Raw genomic sequence first — 22,571 nt, 5'->3', positions numbered from 1 at the left:
TAAGATTTTTGCCGTTTGTTTCTATTCCCAAAGTTCTCATGAAAAAAGTAATGAATTGGTTGACATAAGAGTTCTAAACGTGGAGTCACTTGTGAATCTGACTGTTTTTTTGGGGGTTAACATTTTTTACCTGGTCCTGCCATTGAGTGCTCGCGCATAGTTTATGTTGCGTGTAAGCGCAGTTCCTTTCTCTCACTCCCGTTATCACTCATGACTGTCTCAAGCTACATGAAATGACAATCTCTGAGACATTCGATTATAGTTGTTATTCTTTAGCCTACGTTAGGCTGCAATAAAACTGCAATTGTTTGGACGTTTGCGGTTTGACTTTATCCTTGCAATTCATGATCATTCGTTGGTAGTCTGTATGTGAATGCTCAGTAATCTGCGGCGTAGTCGTGATGCTGCAGGAGCTGTCCTCACATTGTGGTTCTGAAAGTTTACATAGACGTCCGTGTTTCAAGAAATGCAATGAAAAGGAGCCTTTTCAATTTTATAGAATGACGTTATTGACGGATTGATTTTGAAATTAGAAATTAATTTACATTTTGTAAATGAACGCAAATTATGACTTAATGCATGCTTGAAAAATGCTTAAAATAACTTAAAAATATATTTTAATCTAAGCTTTCCTATGCTGTATCTTTCAGTTAATTGTACTGGTAGAATAATAAGATATTATCTTATGATCACGATTTTTCCCGTCTATCTAAGATAACATGTTTCTGCGTTATAAATGCCGTTTATTTTGTTTTTATTCAGAATGAAAATAGCTTGCTGCACATTTGCTTCATAAATGTTTCACGTTTGTACAGTGTGATTACCATAATCCAAAACAGCGCCTTGCTGTACTGCAAGACAAGCTCTGCGTTCAAGAGCGTGCTTCATCGTTACATGGCGTTTGATAGTATAGAGGTCTAGAATTTCAGATGGAATCACCATCCACTATTTAAAGGCCTATACTCTATTTACAGTAAGAAGATGTTCAAATGAATACAACAGATGTTGTCTATAGTATGTGCAATATGGTATTACTTGTTTGTGGTCATGGTAAGGTTTTTAGCCTAAAAGAGCCTTTCAAATTAGTTGTGACTTTGAATGTCAAGTGAGCAAGAGAATATGATTTAATGACACTGGAGGATGACAGTGTTGAATAAACTAGGTAATGATAACCAGTATGGGAGTTTGTCCATATGTTACGGATGCATTTCTCAAAATTGTGGATTCGATGTTTCTCTAAGTAATTTTAAACATGATGAAAATGGTCACCCTTCCTTGACTCTCGGTTCTACACAAGCAAACCTCCGTCTACGTTTGGCCTGGAGTCAAACTTTCAGGATCTGCTTCTGTGCGAGCGCCAAGGTGTGACCAGGAGTAATTCCTCCCTGCTGGGTCTGGATTAGACCTGGTCTGTAGGGCAGGTAGACCAGTCTGCTGTCAAATACCCCTTTTTTCCACTCACGCTCTGCCTCTTCATGTAATCACACCTGAGTCAGATCTTACAGGAACATGTCACTCACTTCACTGAGTTTAGCACTTTGGTGGCCCTCCGTCCTGTCGTCCATCTTTACCATGTGCTGTTTTCTCTCGCTGATGTTCTGACGTCATCGCCGTACTGTTAACGCAGGCCTGTTAACCCTTACATCTATCATTTACGAATAACGAAAGTGCGTGTGTCGGTGAAAAGTAAAAAAAAGAAATGTGTTTCTTCCCTTAGTCTCCCTCTCTCAGGCCCTGAGGTTTCAACATGGCCCCCCTCTGTCTGCCTCCTGCTTATGTTGCTCTCTTTACCCTTTGTAGAGTGTGAAACTACAAATAGCTTGTAGGATCTGCACCATGTTATTACAATACATTATTCAATATATTATTTTGATACATTGTCACATTTATGGCAAATACAACCACGTAAATGTGTGTCCATCAGACCCACTAACAAATTAAATAAGATCCCCACACAAGGGCTAAAGTGATTAAAATATGTATTTGATTTTATCATTCATTGATTACAGTATGTGTGGGCTGACCGCAAATTAATGCTCTCTTGAAGCGAAGCAATATTTGCTTGTTTTTGTACCCCAAGTCTGTATCAATACTAGACATTTATTTTCAAATTCTGGAAAGTACAAAACAGGAATCTGATTATGGAATTGAATTTCTCATCTGTAAGATCTTGAGCTCTTAGCAAGGTGATGGAATATCCATCCTATTACAGGAGAATCTCACTGGATTTCAATAATATCTGACTCTGTATTATTCATGAAAAAATAATATGATTAGTTGCTTTGCGGTGGACCTCTTGGTTTTTGCACAAACTTAACCGGAGATTTCCCCTAAGAGGGACATGTAATGTCATTACATTATTGATTGTTGTGAGGCTCGCTGTTTCCACTTGTTTAATTACTACATCAAATATTAGTGCAACCTGATTACTTGTCCTGTTGCTGTTTCCCAGGTGTCACATCCTGATGTTGCCCACAGTCACCTCTCTACCGCCGGGCACCACAACCCCATTTTTGATTATAGATGAGAGCAGAGCCCCAAACACAAACACATTCTGTACAGCATAGGAGAGGACATGAGGAAAGAGAAAAGCAGGGCTAAAAGAAGTAAAAGTAAGTGAATCTTTTTTCCACATTCTCAGGCCAAGCGGGTGCTCTTTGTGAAACATAGAGGGAGTTTGCCCACTGTGAACCCCTGGCCATATCTCTCATTGCCTGGGAAAGTCTCTCTAATCCAGCCAAGCGAGGAGATATGCCTTCATGGCAAATTTGAGGCTTATCGACAGACTAGGAATTTTACGTGTGTTGCAGCCAAAGGAGAACATTAGCAGATCCCATCTCTCAGGATTAGTGATATTTTAGAAAAGACACGAAGCTAAAAATATGTTGTCCACTGAGCAAAACCAACAAGTCTGACAACTATGTTGATAACGGTTCTGAAAAGCAAAGCAGAGTTTTTGTAACTCTAATCAAGTTCTGACTTTTCCCTTGCTATCCTTGTCTCGTAAGAGTAAAAGAAAATCTAACAATTGACATGCCATGAATACAGAATGGATTGTCCGAATAATTCTGGGTTTTCTTAAAATCTTAAATCCCGATATATGTTTTTAACCTCTATATAATCAGAATAAAAAATACATATGAGATAAATGTTTAGGCAGAAACAAAAGGAGGACTTTCCCCTGTTGTTGTCCATGTCAGCCCTCCTTCCGTCATCTCCAGATGTTTCCATGGCCCCTGGCTGCAGCTGATTGATTTCTCCTATATTGCTATTTTCTTTTCTGGCCTGTAGTGTGATAGGTATGTGATCGTGTGTCCTTTGAGGTGTTGGTTTTGATTGAGAAGTTCCTGTCTCTGGTCCTCCATGCCTCATCTCCACAGAGCCTCAGGGCTGAGGGGCTGAGGGCCTAACATGGGGTAGCCATGTTTCTTCTGACCTCCTCGACAGCCCCCCTTTCAGATTCCCCCCTATCCTGCTGGGGTGGGGAGGGGGATGGGGAGGGGGGGTGTCCTCAGGTCTCATTACTCACCTCTGACATGGCCATCATTACACCCTCTGGATGCCATCAAGTCTGTCTTCATGTCATCCTCTCTTGCGAGTCAATTAGCCCCAAGCAGATGGAATATGGCGGCGTATTTTATGGAGAAATGAAAGTGAGCTTTATGTCTGGCAATCAGCTCCCTGAGTACATTGTTATTATGGCGAGATGTTGGAATGGATAGGGGTTTTCATAGAAGGAACTGGAATCTGCGCCACATATCAGCTTTTTGATATGAATCTGTGTTTCCTCAGTCAACTGGTCTTTATCAAGTTTTCCTTTCAAATCAACGCTCTCCACTTCAGTTGCTAATATGAGACCCTTAATGGTGACAGAGACACTTTAATCAGAACGGTGCTCAGAGGCACAGGAACAGAGGCAGGTGAAGAAGTGGGCGAGAAGATGAGAAAGAGGAGTGAGACAGTGGGGGGTGGGGGAGAGGAGATGATCTGAGGCCTGGATTAAGACACCCCTGGCACCCCTGGCAGCCTCCCAGAGACTCAGGCCTCTGTAAAACAGCCGGCTGGCTGGCAACCCTGGATGGAGATAAATGCACCTGGAGTTTGTCCATCTGAAATATAGGATACTCTACTCTCAGAGAAGGGAGTGAGTGAGAGAGTGTTATGCAGACAGGCATTGTTACGCTAAAACCTTCGCATCACACAGTCAGATTTATCTGTGTTTCTCCCCCTCTGAGTACATCTGGTTCATCAAATAGTCGCATGTCTGATGGATCTAGAAGGTCCTTCTATAAAGTTTGACCCTTAGTTCCCCCAGTGCTCTGAGGTGTTGCACTTCCTAAAGCTACCTGACTGCAATGTCTAAAACTGCTCAAACCCACTGTTAGCATGAGTGACTGTCCAGCATCCAGACAGTCTGCAGTCTATCATTTAGTGTTCCTACAAGCAGTTACATGTTGCATAATTTAGTAGGTTCGAATGTCATAAAACAGCTTGGGTCCCCACGGGGGGTTCTGAGCTGTAATTGGGGTGTTTTTCATTCCCGGTGCTTCAGAAACAGATTTTTAAGTCAGGACTGTCCCACGCGTGGGAGCAGGTGTGAGTGGTGAGACGGCGGTAGTCAAACTACAGCCTGTCTCTGAAACACGCCACTCCCTGGAGAGGAGTGACCTCCCTTTCATGCTACCACGGCCCTATCCTCCTCTTTCTCCATCTCCACCTTCTCGTCCTCCATCTCCTTTTCTCTGCTCATCCTCCTCTCCCAGCTACTCTTACTCTTCCGTCATCATCTTTCAGCTCTTCTTCTTTCACCTTCTTTCACTGATTTCGCCTTCCTGTTCTGTTTTTCCTCCTTATCTTCCTTCCTTCTCTTTTGCCGTCCTCATCTTCTTGCTCCTCCTCTTCCTCCTCTTACACAGGATCCTCTTCCACCAGCTCTTGGCAAGTGCTAGCTCATTCCTCTTTTACTTATTTTCCCTCAAGCTGATAATACAAAAACAGACCCTCAATCTTCTGCCTTGCTAACGCATACCTCTGCGTGTGTGTATCACAGTCTTAACTTCCCCATAAGGAAACCCAGCGATATGACTGGGTGAATAATCCATCAAGAACAACCATCCAGACAGCCTCCAAGGTCACTCATGCAATGTGCACGCTGGCAGGGATTCACAATTTCCAGTATGGACCATGTGATAGTTTAATGTGCTGGGTTTTCAGTTCAGTAGGTAAATGTTTGTCTCAGTCAATATCCTCAAACAGAGACAGAAGATTGTGCATGCTCAGCAGTGACTGCTTGTTTGATGTCAATACCCAGCACCAAACTGGGTACACATGGTCGACTGGGATGACCGTTTGTCAATCTCACCCATTCAGAGCGCGCTTACACTCTTCTAATTTGGACCAATTTTGTTGATCAGATTGGCTTGCGTGTCTGCCTGTCTGTGTGCCTGCCTGCCCGTCTGTGTGCCTGCCTGCCTACCTGCCTGGCTGTCTATCTGTTTCCCTGCAATGTCCTATAGCCTAAAGCATTGCAGCCTGGCTGGATAAGCCTGTGGTCGGGCCCTAGCCTGCAGCACATACAAAGGCAGGAGCCTCTTCAAAGCACCAGAGAACAGAACATAAAACTGGCAGCCAGGCAGTGAAGAAGATAGGAGCATTGATAGCTCTATGGAATAGCTCCTCTGGTCCTGTAGATCAATGGCCGTTACCAAGTCTTGTTGATTGTGTGTGCATATGGATGCTTGGCTTAATGAATGCTTGTTGTAGGCCGAAGCTTGTCGTTTGTCCGCTTTAGTTACCTGGAGCCCTAGATTGTTATTCATGGAAAGGGACAGGGGTGTCATTCTGCCCCCCCCCCCCAGCCCCAGGCTCCCTGCTTTGAGGATTGGTGTGGGTCGATGTGTCTAAAAACAGCTGCTGCCTCATGATTTCTGAGCGTTTGCACTAATGACAAGCTCTTCCAGGCTATTTCTCAGCCTCTTTAACAGCAGCGCTGCTTGATTTACCGGCTGATTTTACTGACTTACTGTAGGCCAGGTTTTCATTTCCTGCCTGCTCATCGCTGCCGGCTGTAGCTCATTTATACAGCCAGGCTCCATTCTCAGATGCTCCATCTCAGGGTGGTGGTGAGAGGACATCGAGGGAGAGGGATGTCAGGCTCTGCAGGGGGGACAGACCAGCCCATCTGTCCCACTGCTTTGGGACTGGGAGTCACAGGAACTCGGGAGCCCGTTCCTCCCCCAGCATTGCGATACAGGTAGAAGCGGACTGATGTTTGTTGCTGGTGTGTTTTTATTCTTTCTCCCTTGTGTTTATATGTGTGTGTGTGGGCCTGCCTGTGTTTAAGTGTGTGACATGGGCCGTCCATGAGGCTGGTATTATTCCCCAGGGTGTCCGGGTGTCCGTCAGGCCCCCTGTCTCCACAGCCCTGACAGAAGGGGCTATTATTTTCCCATCGCCCCTGTAGGCAGTGTCCTCAGGGGAAAGTCTGGCTGTGTGACTGACAGTCCCGCAAACACCAGCGGCCTTCTGACTGAGTGAGAGCTCACCACGGCAACACCCTGGTCCCGCCTCCCTTTCCGCACCCTTTGACGGATCTGTGACCTGCTCCACCCCCTCGACGACCTCACCACGTCACCTTCACCCAACATCCAGGGTCAGAGGTTGTCTGCCTGGTCATTACTAACCTTGGTCTAGCCTTGCCCCAGCTCAGCAGGCAGCCCTCCCGATCTCACACACACACACACACCCACACACACACACCCACACACCCACACCCACACACACACCCACACACACACACACACACACTCCAGCTCCTCCATCATCTGTTCTGTCCCCTCCCCCTCTTGTGTGCTTTGTCTCCACCCTGTTATATTTCCAATATTTCCTGTTGCGCTCTATTAGCTCCTTTAATGTAATATCATAACAGCAGGGCAGATATCGGGGGGGCTGGTCCTCATCCATCTGGGCGTGTCAGTAGGTCTGACTCCAGAGTAACTAAGACTGATGAGTGTGCTTGGGTCCTTCCCCCAAGGCTGGACCTGGAGAGTGGCTCTCCTCCTCCCTGGTCACTCCCCCTTTCCTTTCCCCCCCACTCTCCTCTTCCTCTCCATCTCTCCTCCTCCCTGGTTGCTCCCTTGTTTGTCTCCTCTTCTACTTGCTTGTCATAACCCCGAGCCTCTCCTCTTCCCTCTCCTCTCTTTGGGATTCCTCTAGACTATAACGACTAATGTAGATTCAGGTTCACCAGGTATAGGGGCATCTATCTACATCTAGAGTAGGAGACAGCAATGCTGTGTGTGTGTGTGTGTGTTTGAATTGTTTGTGTCTTGTCGCTGTTAATGTGTGTGTGTATTTTTCAGGCAATGGAAGGAATGGAAGGTAAAAGTGAAATGTAAAAATTGACAAAAAACGGCTTTTACGTACACACATGCACATACAAATGATACTGATGACATGAAATGAACATATACATGTACATATATATAAATTTATTATTTTTAAGTATTTACTGGCTGGTTAAAAAATAAAACATTCACTTCTACTGTTAATCTAAGATCAAATCTAAATAAAATCGATATAATGAAAAGATGATTCAGTGCAACTGGGTCTGTGTTGCAATACTAACAGTTTGCTGCCTGCAGTGCAGCATGAACCCAACATGATCCGTGTTCTCATTCTACCTAAGCTTTTAACCCACACAAACAGAACAGGTGCTGCAAACCAAACGAACAGCTCTTTATCATGGTCTTTCCTTCCTGTGAGTTTAATGGGCTTGAATAATTGCCTCTCTTGACCCGGTGTGCCTTCGAACAGGTAAATGACTCCCAGTAAAGCTTTTAAGAATGACTCAAACAAATGTAATAATGCAGGCCTGTCTGTAGACCAGTAATCTTTAGGTTTTCACCACTGAGTGGTTCATTCAGCGACAGGGATGGAAGGGGTGAAACAGTTATGATACGGTACACCAGTGCAGTGCCCCTTAAACCCTCTTCTTAGTTATTTAGTCCTCTTGTATGAAACTTATTTGAGGGCACGCCGAACACATTATCATGTTGTGCCACTTTAAAGCCGTTAGTGACGATAGGAGCACATGCAGATAAGTACCCATTCTGACTGCTCAAAGAGATGGAAACTAAGAAGTTGTAGTTGAGTAGAATACATTTAGTTAATTGCTCTTCTTTTTAACAGCACTCATAAGTGTATCCAGGGAGTATACTGTATCCTTCACTGAGAGGTCTTACTGTAGAGTTGGACTGTATTTGCATGTATTTCCATGACAAGTATCTCCCGCTTATCTCAGAGAATGTATAATAGCCTGCTGAGGGTCACCAAGGTGGGAGGGGTGGGGCCACGATCTCATGCCCTGTGAGACTCATGTGACCTCTGATTGGGAGGCCGCTGGCTGGACTGTCTGTTTTATACCCAAATCTTGACAACAAAACCAAGCTGCAGTGTGTTTCCTGTAGATAGCCTCTGCATTAATGACCAGGCAGGGTCAGCAGGACTGATTCTCCTATGACACCCTTCATGCTAAATGCATCGTTTCACAGCACAAGTGGACACTTAATTCCGTCAAGTTGAAAGTTTCCCTCACTCCCAACACAATATATATTCAGCTCAGCTTCCTCTTGGTTCGCCTGACGTTGTCCTGATAAACACTGTAGCCTGAAAACGTCCCTTTGAAATATGGATACAGTGACCATGGATGACAGCATCTGTAATTGCCAATTTATCGTGACTAGTGGTACTGTAATATTATACACAACGCAACGTGTAGAGCTAAGAGATATTTGGAGAAGCAAGATGTTTCTGGTGGTGGAAGTGACACGGAACGTTACTGTCTGTCTTTCTGTGTGTAATTCCCTGTCTTAGCCTCATCACACACACACACATACACGCTGATCCAAAAAAAAACATATGTACACTCATGTAGAATATACAGCCCTACGGGAGAGAAGAGAAAGTTCTGTGTTCACACATCCTTATTGTGACCTTGCTGTAATTGGTGCGGAAGGAAAGGAACTGTGAACACAATGAGCTGTGCTTGCTCAGACTCCATGCTGGACGTCACACTAATTAACTAGAATCCAAGAGTTTTGTAATCTCAGGATTTGGGGGTATCATATTGCATTAACTTTAATTAAGCTTGTGTGTCGTGTGAACTCATTAGATGAATAGTACTTATTCGCAATCTGTGTAATATGAATACATTTTACACAACCGTGAATCAGTCAGTCTTGTTAATTACAGTGCGTTTGTGCGATAGCTGTAATTGGCGATGGTGCGTCTGCTCCAGAGTGACATGTCTGCCTGGCTTAGGCTAATATGATTGAATCCTCCCGGAGAGATGATGTACTCAGCTACAGCTAGACAGTCCCAGAGAGCAACATCTTTCTCCGTGTCAGAGAGCCCTGTTTAACCTCCAACATGTTTAGCTCCACCGCTTCTGCCTGTCACCTTTCACCCCCCTCCCCCCCCCCCCACACACACACACACCATGTCCCTCAAGAAGATCCCCCTCTGACAAGCAGGCTTCTTGTTGCTGTCTGACATGTTGTTGTATGTATGCTGTACACTGGTTGTAGCTCTTCATTGTTGTATTGCTCTGTCAAATCACTGATTTGCTTAATTGTTGCTACTTCCGTTTGTATGAGCTTACAGTAGGTCCTGTCCAGCTTCTTCCCAGCTGGCTTCCCTTTGCAGTGTTTGGAACAGAAACACCTCTGCTTTCACCTGTCTAAAAAACACTAAAATATGTAACATGACACAGCCCAGTGTGAAGCTGCTGGGTGAATGAGGTTAGACATGAGACAGGGAAGAGTGCCTGGGGCCTGGTTGGGAACACACCTCCAGCTATACTCCTGTTTCTCTCTGCTCCTCTTCCTCATCTGTCTGCTTTTACACTATCTTTGACAGTATTTTCAGAATGACATTCTCACACAAAAATTGATTCTGAATTGATACACAGTTGTTGACGTTTTTTGGAGTTGGAGTTCTGCCTGCCTCGGTCATTAGTCTAAATGACTGTACGTCCAAACATCGAGTATGATTTACGTAGTTGAAGGAGCCTTCAGACTTTTTACAGCCATGCATAACACAGTAAAGGACAGCAGGGTACTGTATGTTATTAGAAGTGAAGTTTCAATGAATTCGGGCAAGTATCAGTAGCTAGAGGCAGAATTGTGTCTTGCTCCTTTTCTCGTCCTTTCAGAGGCTGGGCCTCTCAGACGCTGGGCCTCTCAGAGGCCAGATAGATGCTGGTGTCCGAGAACAGAAATACAGCGATGATGAAGATATCATTCTCTGGGTTTAATTTGCCAGAGTGGGCCGGTAAAGTGCAGCGCCACACTGGTGATTAATGCCTGTGGCTGTTATGCCCGAGGATAAAAAGCATTTTCCTTGTAGCTCCTTAAAATCTTTGATACCTTATAAACACACATCCGTCTGTTGTGTCAAACAGAAGCTGAGTGGAGCTCGATCACAGTGGGAAAGGCTTTGTGTTGGTGGTGACGGCAACATAGCAGGCTGCTACGACAACCCTTTATACCCTTGAGGAGGAGGAGTGATTTACCTTGAGATTTTAGAAGTCAGCAAGTCTTTAGTTGCAAAGCTGCAGCCCATGCCTGTGTCTACGGGGCTGGTTGGACAAAGACCCGTGTCAGGGTGAAGAAAAGGGTTTGTGTCTAGTTTCCGGAGTGTGGAGAGTTAAAAGTGTCCTGGGACCCAGAAAAAGCGCACGCAGCGCAGCAGGACAGTTCTGGGTGAAAAATATTCAGCGCTTAGCTGCACTAACTGCTGATGGTGTCCAGTCAGGCCACATGACTGATGAGAGGGAGCAGGTTATAGGATGGGGATCATCAATTTCAGCTACACATGCAGGCATATTGGTTAATGTCCAATGATATGGCTAAAGATGATTCATTAAAATGATTAGAGAGGTTATTAATAACAGGATGTAGAGTGATTGCATTAAGTCGGGGAGCTGCTTGTCCACAGAACCTGTCAGGGCCCTGCAGCCCAGTACAGAATCCAGGCCTGCTTCTGTGGAGGTAACACAAGTGTAATACGCACCCTAACATCCACTGGAGGCATTGTGCTCAGGTAATTAACATGGTGTAATATACATGCTTACAAAGCAACTTTTGTAATTAGAGTGATGATTGTGGCGGGATAATGGCGCTGATTCTGCTCCAGATAGCGAAGCCGGTGTCGCTCTTGGCAGTTGCTGCGTTGTTGGTGCAGCGGACGTCTGACATATGGGACACAAAAGGACACAATGGCCAGCCAGAGCACCTTTGTTCCCAGTCCGGCACACCCAATCAGAGCAGACAAATGACGCCGTAGCCCTTCCAAATGAAGCTGGCCTGGGGAAAACGGTTCAGACACGTTGAGAATGGAAAGCTAATGTGAAAGATGGAAGCTCTTGGAGTCGTGAGGATGGTGCACCTGAGCTCTGCATGGGATTCCAGCTTCCTCCAGCTTGGCGCTCAGTGATCTTGGTAAGACTGAGAGGAGGGGGGAGCATTTCTCACTGGAGCCACCCTGTCTCGAACGCCCTTCATGCTGTCTTTGGTGCATAAGCAAGGCTGACGAATAAAGCGCACAGCCAAAACACACACAGTATTACATCTCCCACCTCCATCCCTGTGGAACGAAAGCTCCAAACAGGCCCAGCAGTCACACCACCACTAAGTCAAGCTGGTTACAGATAGTTTTTCTCCCCCCCCCCTTCTCCCTGGCTTCTTTATGAACAATATAGAAATCCTCCTGTGAAGAGCTGGTGTGGCTTTTAGTCAAATGAATTAAGAGATGGCATCTTGATAGGGAAGGCACTTAGCCCGGTCCACGCTGAGCTGCGGTGTTATTCCTGCTGGTAGTCCGCAGGGGAGAGGCCAGCCCTGCCGACGGTGGCCTAATCCATCATCCCCAGCGCGGGGGCTGCGGGCCAGGCACTCTGCTTCTCCCTCCAGGAAATAATCAGCTTTTAATTTATCACAGATCACATTCATGAGAAGACGGATCGCCGTGCAGGGGCCTCGCGCGACCCGGTCCATCTCCCCTTGTCACGGCCGAGAGCTTTCCTCTCTTCTAACTCCTCCTTCTTTGGATTGAAGTCCCAAATCTTTATCATCTTCTCTGCTGGTTCTGGAGTGAGAGCCCAGGCTTGTGTGAAGGGGAACTGACTTTACCCCTCCGAATAGAAGAATCATTTGTTCCTTCGAAGAGGCCAGTTTAACTTGAGTTTGAGTGATTCCAGTTCCAGCACTGTGGGATTAGGAGGATACAGAATAGAGAAGCCCACTAAGTAGGTCAGCCATCAAAGCTCGGGGCTTCCCCTCAGTAAGCTATGGCCTGTGCAGCATTTCGCTCTCTAGGTCAACTGCAGGTATTATAACAACTTCATATTTGTTTTCCTTGTCTCCCTGTCTGTCCCACACCACTGCCCCTGGATGCTGGTGTGACGACAGGATGATTGGTGGAGCAGAAGAGACGTAGGAGAGGTGATCTACTCCTGTTCTCTTCAGGGGAAGGACAGTTCAGCCATGCCCCCCTCCCATGCCCCCCTCCCCCTCAGCAGGTTAATCCTTTTATTGTAATGAAGTGGAGGGAATAATGTACTGTAAACGTGAGACGCTTAATCCAACCGTGGCGTTTTTATGAGAGGGGAGTATCCATGGCGACGTATCGAGAACAGAGAGGGGGCCAGAGAGCTGTAGGGGCGATCTATCAAAAATGTGGCGTTGACACAGCACAGCACTAGAAAACACACTTAAGGAGATTTGTCCACACATCTATCCACCCCCTGACACACACACACACAAACTCCTTCATGGTTCACGTATCTAACCCTTCTGCCCCTCTACCCCCCTTCTCTGTTGCAATGTGACCAGGGTATTGGTCCAGATGAAAATATGTTATATTTCTTTTTGTTGCTCATAATGTTTGTAGGCCCAACAGCATAGTATATTTAATGGTTTTGCGGTGTGAGATGCAGACGTTTGCTACACCAGTGAGCTGTAGCTGATGATTCATCCAACAGACCGTGCAATCCCACTCTCCCCTCCGGCTGATCCTCCCCAGGCTCAGACTGGGTCTGGACCACTCTATACAGTAGGATTCTCGATTCTCACCTTGACAACCTTGCACGAATACAAAGTATGGAAATCCACTTGTCTGTAAATTGTGAAATCGATCCGCTTAACGTTCTTAAACTAACAGTGCGGGGTGGAGCCCTGCTGTTGGCGATAGTGTATCAAGTCAGGTCTGGCTCACCAGGTGTGTTCAGTGGACTCTTAGGAGGAAGGAGGAAGATAAGGAGGACGGCAGGGTCAAGGCGCTGATGAAACACAAAGCTCTCATTTAGTAATTGCACTGGGGTGGGAAAGGTATTTTTCATGTGGAGAAATGCTCCCCATTCATCACATACAAGGAGCCTCCTTCGCAGCCCTGAGCGTCCGATAAGAGGAGAGCAGACAGGCAAGACAAGCAGACAAGCAGCGTACCAACCGGAGAGACGCTTCCTCCCTCACTTCCATCCCTCTGTTCTCTGTCTAACTCGGACTGGAATTATTCCGTCTGTCTGCTGCATTTGTATCATAAAGGCTTGTGATGCTCTTTCCCATTGAGCGAAGGTTATTATTGCAGGTCATTGTAAATGCATGCTTTTATCCACCGTCTCCAGCACATAATACAGTCATTCTTTTCTCCCTTTCTCTTTTTTACTTGTGTCTCTCTGCTCTTTTGTCCTCTCTGTTTCCTGTGCCCCCACCCCTCCTGCTGGTGTGAGAGAAGTTGCTGCATGCACGTTGGCAGAGCAGAGGGGGAGGGAGATGAAAGGGAGGTAGATTAAGGATGAGAGTGCAGTTGGAGGTAATGTGAAGTCCATTTTTATTCAAGGCTCTTGACCATCTTACCCTCAGGCTACCTGATAATCTTCTCCTCTAACACACTAACCCCTTCACACGAGACTCGGAGACGCAAGTTCGCTCCAGGGAGTTGCGTGTTCATTGGGTCATGTCGGTCCAAGGATTTCGGAAGCTTCTAGTAGCCGTCCAGTGACTCGCAGCGATGAATATGCGTGCGTGTGTCTTTGGGTGCCTGTGCGGATAGACTGTCAGGTGAAGCTAAATATGAAAAAGCTTGTCATTTGAAAGTCACAAGTCAAGTCAGCTGTTTGAGATCGGGAGTAGAACTGCAGCAATGTTTATGGCTTCGCGTCGGCTTCTTCAGGATCGTAAAATCAATATGTGGGCTGTGTGTTCTGCTGAGATACCCCATCTGCAGGGACGAGTTTAGAGAGCCACTGAGCCAGCACTGCTGTTGCCGCTGCTCTGGGCTTATTAATTAGTCTCCATCAATTCATTTAGTGGTCATTGTGACAGGGAGGTAGAGAGAGATGGAGAGAGGGAGAGAATAAGGCTTTTTTTGTATACCTCTTATATAGAATGTGTTGCAAGAGCAGCAGAAGGGCAATGGGACGAGCCTCATAAAAGGCTACTCTGAAGGCAAACATACTGAAGCAGGGACTGTGAAGTCGGGGCATACGTGAAAGGCCCCTTCTCCTCCACAATGGGAGTACTTTTCTGTTTGGCCGAGGCATTATGCGATTCAATTGAGATGCGTCTTTGCGTGGTTTGTGTGTTTGCGGTACCTAGGGAAGGAGGGGACAAATAAATCTCCCTGTATCTCAAATCTGTCTGTTCGTTAATCAAATGGGAAGGAGTAATGAGCTCCAAACATCCACGTCCGCTAGCGCGGGTGAGGAGGCCATCTCAACTCCACGCCTTCCAGATGCCCCTCTCCTCTCAACCCCCTCGGCCCCCTTGTCACTTCCATCTCCTGACTGGTAATTGGGTATTTATCAGATTGCCTGTGAAAAGGACAACGCAATGCTTATCTGACACAATTATCAAGAAAACTGTAATATGGTCTCCGGCTCCTCCAGACTGTGCAGGTGTGGATGTGAGAGGCGTCACGTGGGCAGCGGTGGCCCCAGCTTCCTCTAGGCAGAGCCTTTTATCGGCCAGTTAGCATGAAATGCGCCTGTCATCGTGGCATGCAAATCAAGCAATTGTGGAAAACATAATACATAACTGTTTGGGTCTGCAGTGACACTGGAGGTAATGATAACGCACAGAGAGGCAATGAGCTCCCCATCCCAGGGATCTGATAGACAGGCTCCTCCCAGGCAGGCCTCAGACTGAGCCAGGGAAATGCATAAAGGGCTGGCGGAATGTTTACAGAGCACCCAGAGATAAGATTGCCATTTGAGAACATCTGCAGTCCTGAGCCTCCCTTCCACTGTGAACCTATTACACTCAGAGAAAGGGAAGGAGAGAGAGAGAGAGAGAGAGAGAGAGAGAGAGAGAGAGAGAGAGAGAGAGAGAGAGAGAGAGAGAGAGAGAGAGAGAGAGAGAGAGAGAGAGAGATGGAGAGAGAGAGAAGGACAGAGACAGACACAACAGGAGGAGGAGAGACAGACAGAGAGAGAGAGAGAGCTGTGGCAAACAAGAGCCCAACAGACAGAAGCAGGTTGTTCCCCAGATGGCTGATCAGGAAAATCTTTGATTCATGTCCACACTACAGATGGGCTCTGTCACTATGATCACACCCTGGCCCAGGTGATGAGGCCTGGGATACACAGTCTCATACACACCTTCAGTCTGGTGCCTCAGTTTTACCTGTCACTACCAGACTGTCAGTAGGGAATTCTGTTGTGTCTGGATAGTTCATGAAGAATTCAAATAACATAGTGCCGAACCATACCGCTAAGCTCACATGTTCTCCCTCTTTCTCCCCTTCACAGATTGGCATATAGGGATGCCAGGACAATGAGCACTATGCGGGTCACATGGTCAGGTGCCACGCCTCTCCTCATCGTTACCCTCCTGAGACTGGCCCAGACTCAGCTGCCAGAGGACCCTCTGCTCCCAGGTAAGACCTGGTCACCCCATCACTCACTACATCTCTGTCTGTCTGTCTGTCTGTCTGTCTGCATTTCTGTCTGTGCGTCTGTCTGGCTGTCTGCATTTCTGTCTGTGCGTCTGTCTGTCTGTCTGTCTATCTGTCTGCATTTCTGTCTGTGCGTCTGTCTGTCTGTAGGTCGGTCGGTCGGTCTGTCTGTCTGTCTGTCTGACATCTCTTCTAGAGTCAGGAACATGTAGATGTAAAAAAAACTGTGTTGTATCCTGAGAGAGAATGGTGGTAATTTGTTATTTGGCAGACATCTAAAGTGGGCCATTGGCCTTTTGGCACGCAATCTAGACTATATTAACTGAAGTGAAATATAAAGAATAGCTGTACAATAAGGTTGAAGAGGTACAATGAATCTTTGAGTCTCAGAATAGTCCAATTCAGATGTCTTTGATTCCATAGATGTGTGTTGAAGTGTCTCTGTGGGATTTCATGAAGATGAGTCTTACAAGTTGTGATGGCATATCTCTCCGAGACAATTGACCTCTTGCCAACATTAGCCACTCTGAGGGGGAGGGGCAGTAAAGTGAAGCCACCGGGGAAAAGAAAATAACTTGTAGTGAAGCCCACATTCCTTGTGTCTTCATTCCCATGGCTGAGCCTGCTCTGGTGCTGTGGAGATGGAAGGATGGTGGTGTAGAAGGACTCCAACTCTCACCATCCACTCTCCTCTATCTTGATTCCCCCCCCCCCTGTTTGTCCCTAACCCTAATCAGACAAAGACAGGACCAGGCAGAACCCTATGACACTGCTGACACTTCCCCTCTCTCATCCCTCCCTCTCTCTTTTCTATTGAATCGACTCGCCTCTCATTTACTTTCTTTCAACGTGTTCTTCCCTCAATTTTCTTTTTCTTTGACTTTCTCCTCTTCCTGTGTCTAGGAAGCAATTTACTTGTCAGCTTGCACCTTTGTGCCTCCCTCTACCCTAGTTTAGTGTGTGTGTGTGTGTGTGCGCACACGTGTGTGTCAGGGTGTGTGTGTGTTAAGGGAGGCTGCTATAATTTCGATCACAGTCGGGTGTGTAGTAGAGCTCCTAGTTTGACTCTTCATCTTGGCTGTGCTCAGGACTTAATGAATCAGGCTTCCTACCTCCATACATGACAGTTTGTTGCTAGTTCGGATACCCTGTACTACACTGCCATCAATGCTACAATGTTGCTACAATGACAACAGTGTTGTCACTATAGAGTGGATTTTGTTTGCTTTTAAATGCCTATCCAAAAAGAGCAGCAATATCAGTCCAGGTTTCTGTTTGATGGACAGTCTTAAAGATATCCAGACTATCTGCCATCAATGTGACTTTGGAGCAAATGTGTCACCTTTGTAAAGACGTTTCTATTCTGTCGTAGACAATAAAATGTGTCTCCTCCTGTGATTGGCTGTGGGAGTGAAACAGTGAGGTGTCACTTTGATCCCGTCTCTAAGCACCCCGCTTTGACTGATGGCTCTTTTAATGTCCTCACCTGCAGGCAAACAGAGCCTGGTCCCATAAGCTCTGGCTTGGTTTGTCAAAAGACATTTTCAGTTTTCGATTTTTTTTTCTCTGAGCTCTTTTGTTTGTCCTCTTAAGCTTGCAGATAATGAGTCAGTCACCAGCCTATTTGTTGCTTCAGTCTGACAGAGATTAAAGATAGCACCAGGACAAATGTCAGAGACCTCACTTTAGGAGGTTGTCCTGACGATGAGTGACAGACAAAGATGCAGAAAGAGCAGCACATACGCGATGAGAGAGAGAGAGAGAGAGAGAGAGAGAAAGAGAGAGAGAGAGAGAGAGAGAGAGAAAGAGAGAGAGAGAGAGAGAGAGAGAGAGAGAGAGAGAGAGAGAGAGAGAGAGAGAGAGAGAGAGAGAGAGAGAGAGAGAGAATGACGACATGCATTAAATGGCCCGGACTGGAATCAAACCGGAGCCACAGTCCTCAGTATATGGTTAAACACGCTTGGCTCATACTGAAGCGTCCCGTCTCTTGTTTGAAGATGATAAAGCTAATGTCTGCCAGCTGGAACTGGCCCTGGTGATTGGATCTCTTCCGCGGAGGACCGCGCCCGCTTAATCCACCATTACCTTCTCATCTCATGGTCTGCAGCTCTGACTCAAAGCAACAGTTGTGGTCTGCTCTTCTGACCTGACTGAGGGACAAAACGGGGGGAAAGCCACCCCACCCCCAAACCCCCTGATGTCCCCCAAACCTGTTTCCCTCCACCCTCAGGGCTTTTCTGCTGACTGTTTAGCAGGGGCCCTCAACTCCGCTGTCCCCTACGACCGTGTCCTCCACTCCTAGCATTCAGCCAGACTACATCCCCCTTCAGGGTGATTAAATATGTGGTTAATACAGCACTATAAGAATATTGAATTACACCGGAGCCGAGATGACCTTTTTAAATTACAGAGCCAATTGTGCGAGACGGCTGGTGAGGTTTCTAACAGGTACTGCCAAGCTGGAGACCTGAGCGCAGCGAGGAGAACGGATCTGCTGCTCCTTTCCCTGCTGGCGCTCCACCACATCAAGGGTCTGCTCTCCAGTGTATGAGCACACTCTGGGGTGCTCTCTCTGTCCTCTTCTCTCCTCCTTTCCTCCTCTCCTCTCCTTATCTTCTCTCCTTCTCTTCTCTTCTCTCCTTATCTCCCCTCCTCCTCTCCTTATCTTCTCTCCTCTCCTCCTCTCCTTATCTTCTTTCCTCTCCTCTTCTCCTCCCCTTTTCTCCTCCCCTGATCCCTCTCTCTAGCAGTCTATCTCTCTCTTTGTCTCCTGTGTTCTTTCGCACAGACATACATAAACAAATCTTCACACCTGTATTGCAGGGAATGCACAAAAGCTAACCAACTTGACACTGATTGAATCACTTCAGTCTTGACATTGCTTGACTATTGATCAGGCACGTTTCTGTGGTGTATTCTGGTCCATCCATACCTTGGCTGATGTCTCTAGTCTAATTGAAAACTAAGGACAGAGAGAGAATGCAGTCTGACTTACAGTTAGGTCCATAAATATTTGGACATTGACACAATTTTCATCATTTTGGCTCTGTATACCACCACAATGGACTTGAAATGAAACAATGAAGATGTGCTTTAAGTGCAGACTTTCAGCTTTAATTTCAGGGTATTTACATCCAAATCAGGTGAACAGTGTAGGAATTACAACACATTTTATATGTGGCCCCCCCCTTTTTAAGGGACCAAAAGTAATTGGACAATTGGCTGCTCAGCTGTTCCATGGCCAGGTGTATGTTATTCCCTCATGGGAGTTCGTTATTTCATTGACAAGGAGCAGATAAAAGGTCTAGAGTTCATTTCAAGTATGGTATTTGTGTTTGGAATCTGTTGCTGTCAACTCTCAATATGAAGTCCAAAGAGCTGTCACCATCAGTGAAGCAAGCCATCGTTAGGCTGAAAAATCAAAACAAACCTATCAGAGAGATAGCAAAAACATTAGGTGTGGCCAAATCAACTGTTTGGTACATTCTTAAAAAGAAAGAACGCACTGGTGAGCTCAGCAACACCAAAAGACCCGGAAGACCACGGAAAACAACTATGGTGGATGACAGAAGAATTATTTCCCTGGTGAAGAAAAACCCCTTCACAACAGTTGGCCATATCAAGAACACTCTCCAGGAGGTAGGCGTATCTGTGTCAAAGTCAACAATTAAGAAAAGACTTCACCAGAGTAAATACAGAGGGTTCACCACAAGATGTAAACCATTGGTGAGTCTCAAAAACAGGAAGATCAGATTAGAGTTTGCCAAAAAACATCTAAAAGAGCCTGTACAGTTCTGGAACAACATCCTATGGACAGATGAGACCAAGATCAACTTGTACCAGAATGATGGGAAGAGAAGAGTATGGAGAAGGGAAGGAACTGCTCATGATCCAAAGCATGCCACCTCATCAGTGAAGCATGGTGGAGGTAGTGTTATGGCGTGGGCATGTATGGCTGCCAATGGAACTGGTTCCCTTGTATTTATCGATGATGTGACTGCTGACAAAAGCAGTAGGATGAATTCTGAAGTGTTTCGGGCAATATTATCTGCTCAGATTCAGCCAAATGCTTCAGAACTCATAGGACGGCACTTCACAGTGCAGATGGACAATTACCCGAAGCATACTGCGAAAGCAACCAAAGAGTTTTTTAAGGCAAAGAAGTGGAATGTTCTGCAATGGCCAAGTCAATCACCTGACCTAAATCCAATTGAGCATGCATTTCACTTGCTAAAGACAAAACTGAAGGGAAAATGCCCCAAGAACAAGCAGGAACTGGAGACAGTTGCAGTAGAGGCCTGGCAGAGCATCACCAGGGACGAAACCCAGCGTCTGGTGATGTCTATGGGTTCCAGACTTCAGGCTGTCATTGACTGCAAAGGATTTGCAACCAAGTATTAAAAGTGACAATTAGATTTATGATTATGTTAGTTTGTCCAATTATTTTTGGTCCCTTAAAAAGGGGGGGGCCACATATAAAATGTGTTGTAATTCCTACACCGTTCACCTGATTTTGATGTAAATACCCTGAAATTAAAGCTGAAAGTCTGCACTTAAAGCACATCTTTATTGTTTCATTTCAAATCCATTGTGGTGGTATACAGAGCCAAAATGATGAAAATTGTGTCAATGTCCAAATATTTATGGACCTAACTGTATATCCATGATGTCACACTTGTGTCAGTGAGTTTACTGTACTTACGTTCTACCCAGACAAGTTGCATCAGACCAGCAGGGCCTAGCTTGGCACTGGACACTGGAAAGCTTTTTACCAATGAGGAAGAAGAAATCACATACAGTAATATAAAAACAAAGTCTCTTTACTCTTCTTGCCAACTTCTAGAAGAGCGATTGCTGATTGCACAATACAGCACTTTGCAAATTGACTTGTAATTGTATTTTGGTGAAAAATGTTAATTTCGTCACTGCATAGTCTGAGCTCTCCTCAAGGGCCTCAGGAAGGCCACTGGAGTAGACTCATGACGTGATGAACATTTCTGCTAAGCACATTTGAAAACATTGCTAGACTTCATTGTCAAGAAACCATTTAATTTAGAAATTGAAAATCTAAGAAAATAAAGAGATGTTTTTCCTGGAATGACTGGGTGATGAAATCAACGCCCTGCAGAAAATTCTGATGCCCTACAGTCAGGCAATCTACAACCTCTGTTATTCTGTGGTTTGTGTGGCCCCCGTTGGCCTACAGTAATTTTTGTCTTCTTAGTTTGTTTTCCCTATCATTTTGTATTCCAGGGACTCGGCAGTTTGTCTTGTTTGGTTTAATCTGTGTGAACAGTGCTGAGATGAGTCGGTCTTTCTCAGAGAGCTGTTTCTGTGGTGTGTGTGCTGTAAATAAGAAGCGTTTGTGTGGATGTTTTCATGTGGGGAGCGAGCAGCCTGGTGTCGTGTGAATCTGGCTGCATCCCATAGATGGCGGACAGTCACCTAGCTTCAAACAAAGGGATTGTTATTTGAGTCTACTTTTAACGGATTACGTATTTAACATGCACATGCATTTAGTCTCATGGTTACTGATAGGTTTCTGCACTGTTATACAGACTGTGAATCAGAAACAAACATAGGGAAAAAAAGCAATCAGCGTGCCTGGCCATGGGGATCTCATTAGTCCTGTAACTCTTAATAGGTTGGCTATGTTAGACACTAGCATATTCCTCCAACACAGTGCTCTACCACACCATCCTTTGTTTCAGAACCAGTATGCTACCCTTCTGTACAGTTGGAAGCCTGTGTTGTTGTAAAATGGTAAATGGACTGCATTTATATAGCACATTTAACGGCACCTCACGGCACACCCAGAGTACTTTACATTTTGCTTCTCATTCACCCATTCACTCACTCACTCACTCACTCACTCACTCACGCACACAAACACACACACTGACGGTGGCGGAGCCACCGTGTATCCATCGGGAGCAATTTGGGGTTCAGTGTCTTGCTCAAGGACACTTTGACACATGGCCTGGAGGAATCGGGGATCGAACCTCCAACCTTGCGACAGCCCCCCTTGTGCTTGCAGTATTTCCATAACTTAAGGATCCGTCTTGTTTTGCTGAGCGGGTTTTGTGATAGCACACCTTGGCAATCTGTCCTCCATCTCTGGTTGCACTTGGAGGCGACCTTGTCCATCAATGACATCGTTGATTCAAGTGGTGCACCGTCTCGGTGTGACCCGGGGCGAGGGCCTCAGTAGCTATCACCTCCCTGCCTTTCTCTCCATCCGGCAGACATTTAATTACAGCGTGGCGGCGGGCCACTGTTTCTTCATCACGTCACATCCGCCCCGAGGCCAGCATTTAATGATGAGGAATCCTCCAGGGACAGTTGGGAGAATGATGTCTCGGGGCTGTTGGCTTGTTTTGTTTGCCCCATGAGTACGTGCCTGGCTTCCAATCTCGCTCCTGTCGGACTCTCCAGATTAAGAGGTTAAGACCTGGATCGCATGAGCGTCCATGCTTGATCTTTATTCTGGATAGGTTGTCATGGTAAGTCTACCGAGATATGAAGGTAGTCTGTACTGACTGTATTCATCAACCAGCCTCGCACTCTCAGCTGTGAAGCCTGAACAGTCAGTCTCACTTTGGACCAGGGAGACTAGA

General features: G+C 46.0%; 1 protein-coding gene across 1 annotated transcript in view; it reads left to right on the top strand.

Annotated features, from left to right (window-relative positions):
• The first annotated feature begins 2,593 nt into the window (after positions 1–2,593).
• robo1 (roundabout, axon guidance receptor, homolog 1 (Drosophila)) overlaps positions 2,594–22,571 on the top strand; it is a 178,941-nt gene continuing 158,963 nt past the window's right edge. Inside the window, exons 1-2 of the mRNA XM_062472464.1 lie at positions 2,594–2,612; positions 15,809–15,936. Coding sequence (XP_062328448.1) covers positions 15,834–15,936 — 103 coding nt within the window. The 5' untranslated portion in view covers positions 2,594–2,612; positions 15,809–15,833. The remainder of the gene's footprint in view (positions 2,613–15,808; positions 15,937–22,571) is intronic.

Source organism: Osmerus eperlanus, chromosome 11, assembly GCF_963692335.1.
Source record: "Osmerus eperlanus chromosome 11, fOsmEpe2.1, whole genome shotgun sequence".
Lineage (NCBI taxonomy): Eukaryota > Metazoa > Chordata > Actinopteri > Osmeriformes > Osmeridae > Osmerus > Osmerus eperlanus.
Note: the sequence above shows the minus strand (reverse complement) of the source record. Positions and strands in the feature narration are given on the sequence as shown.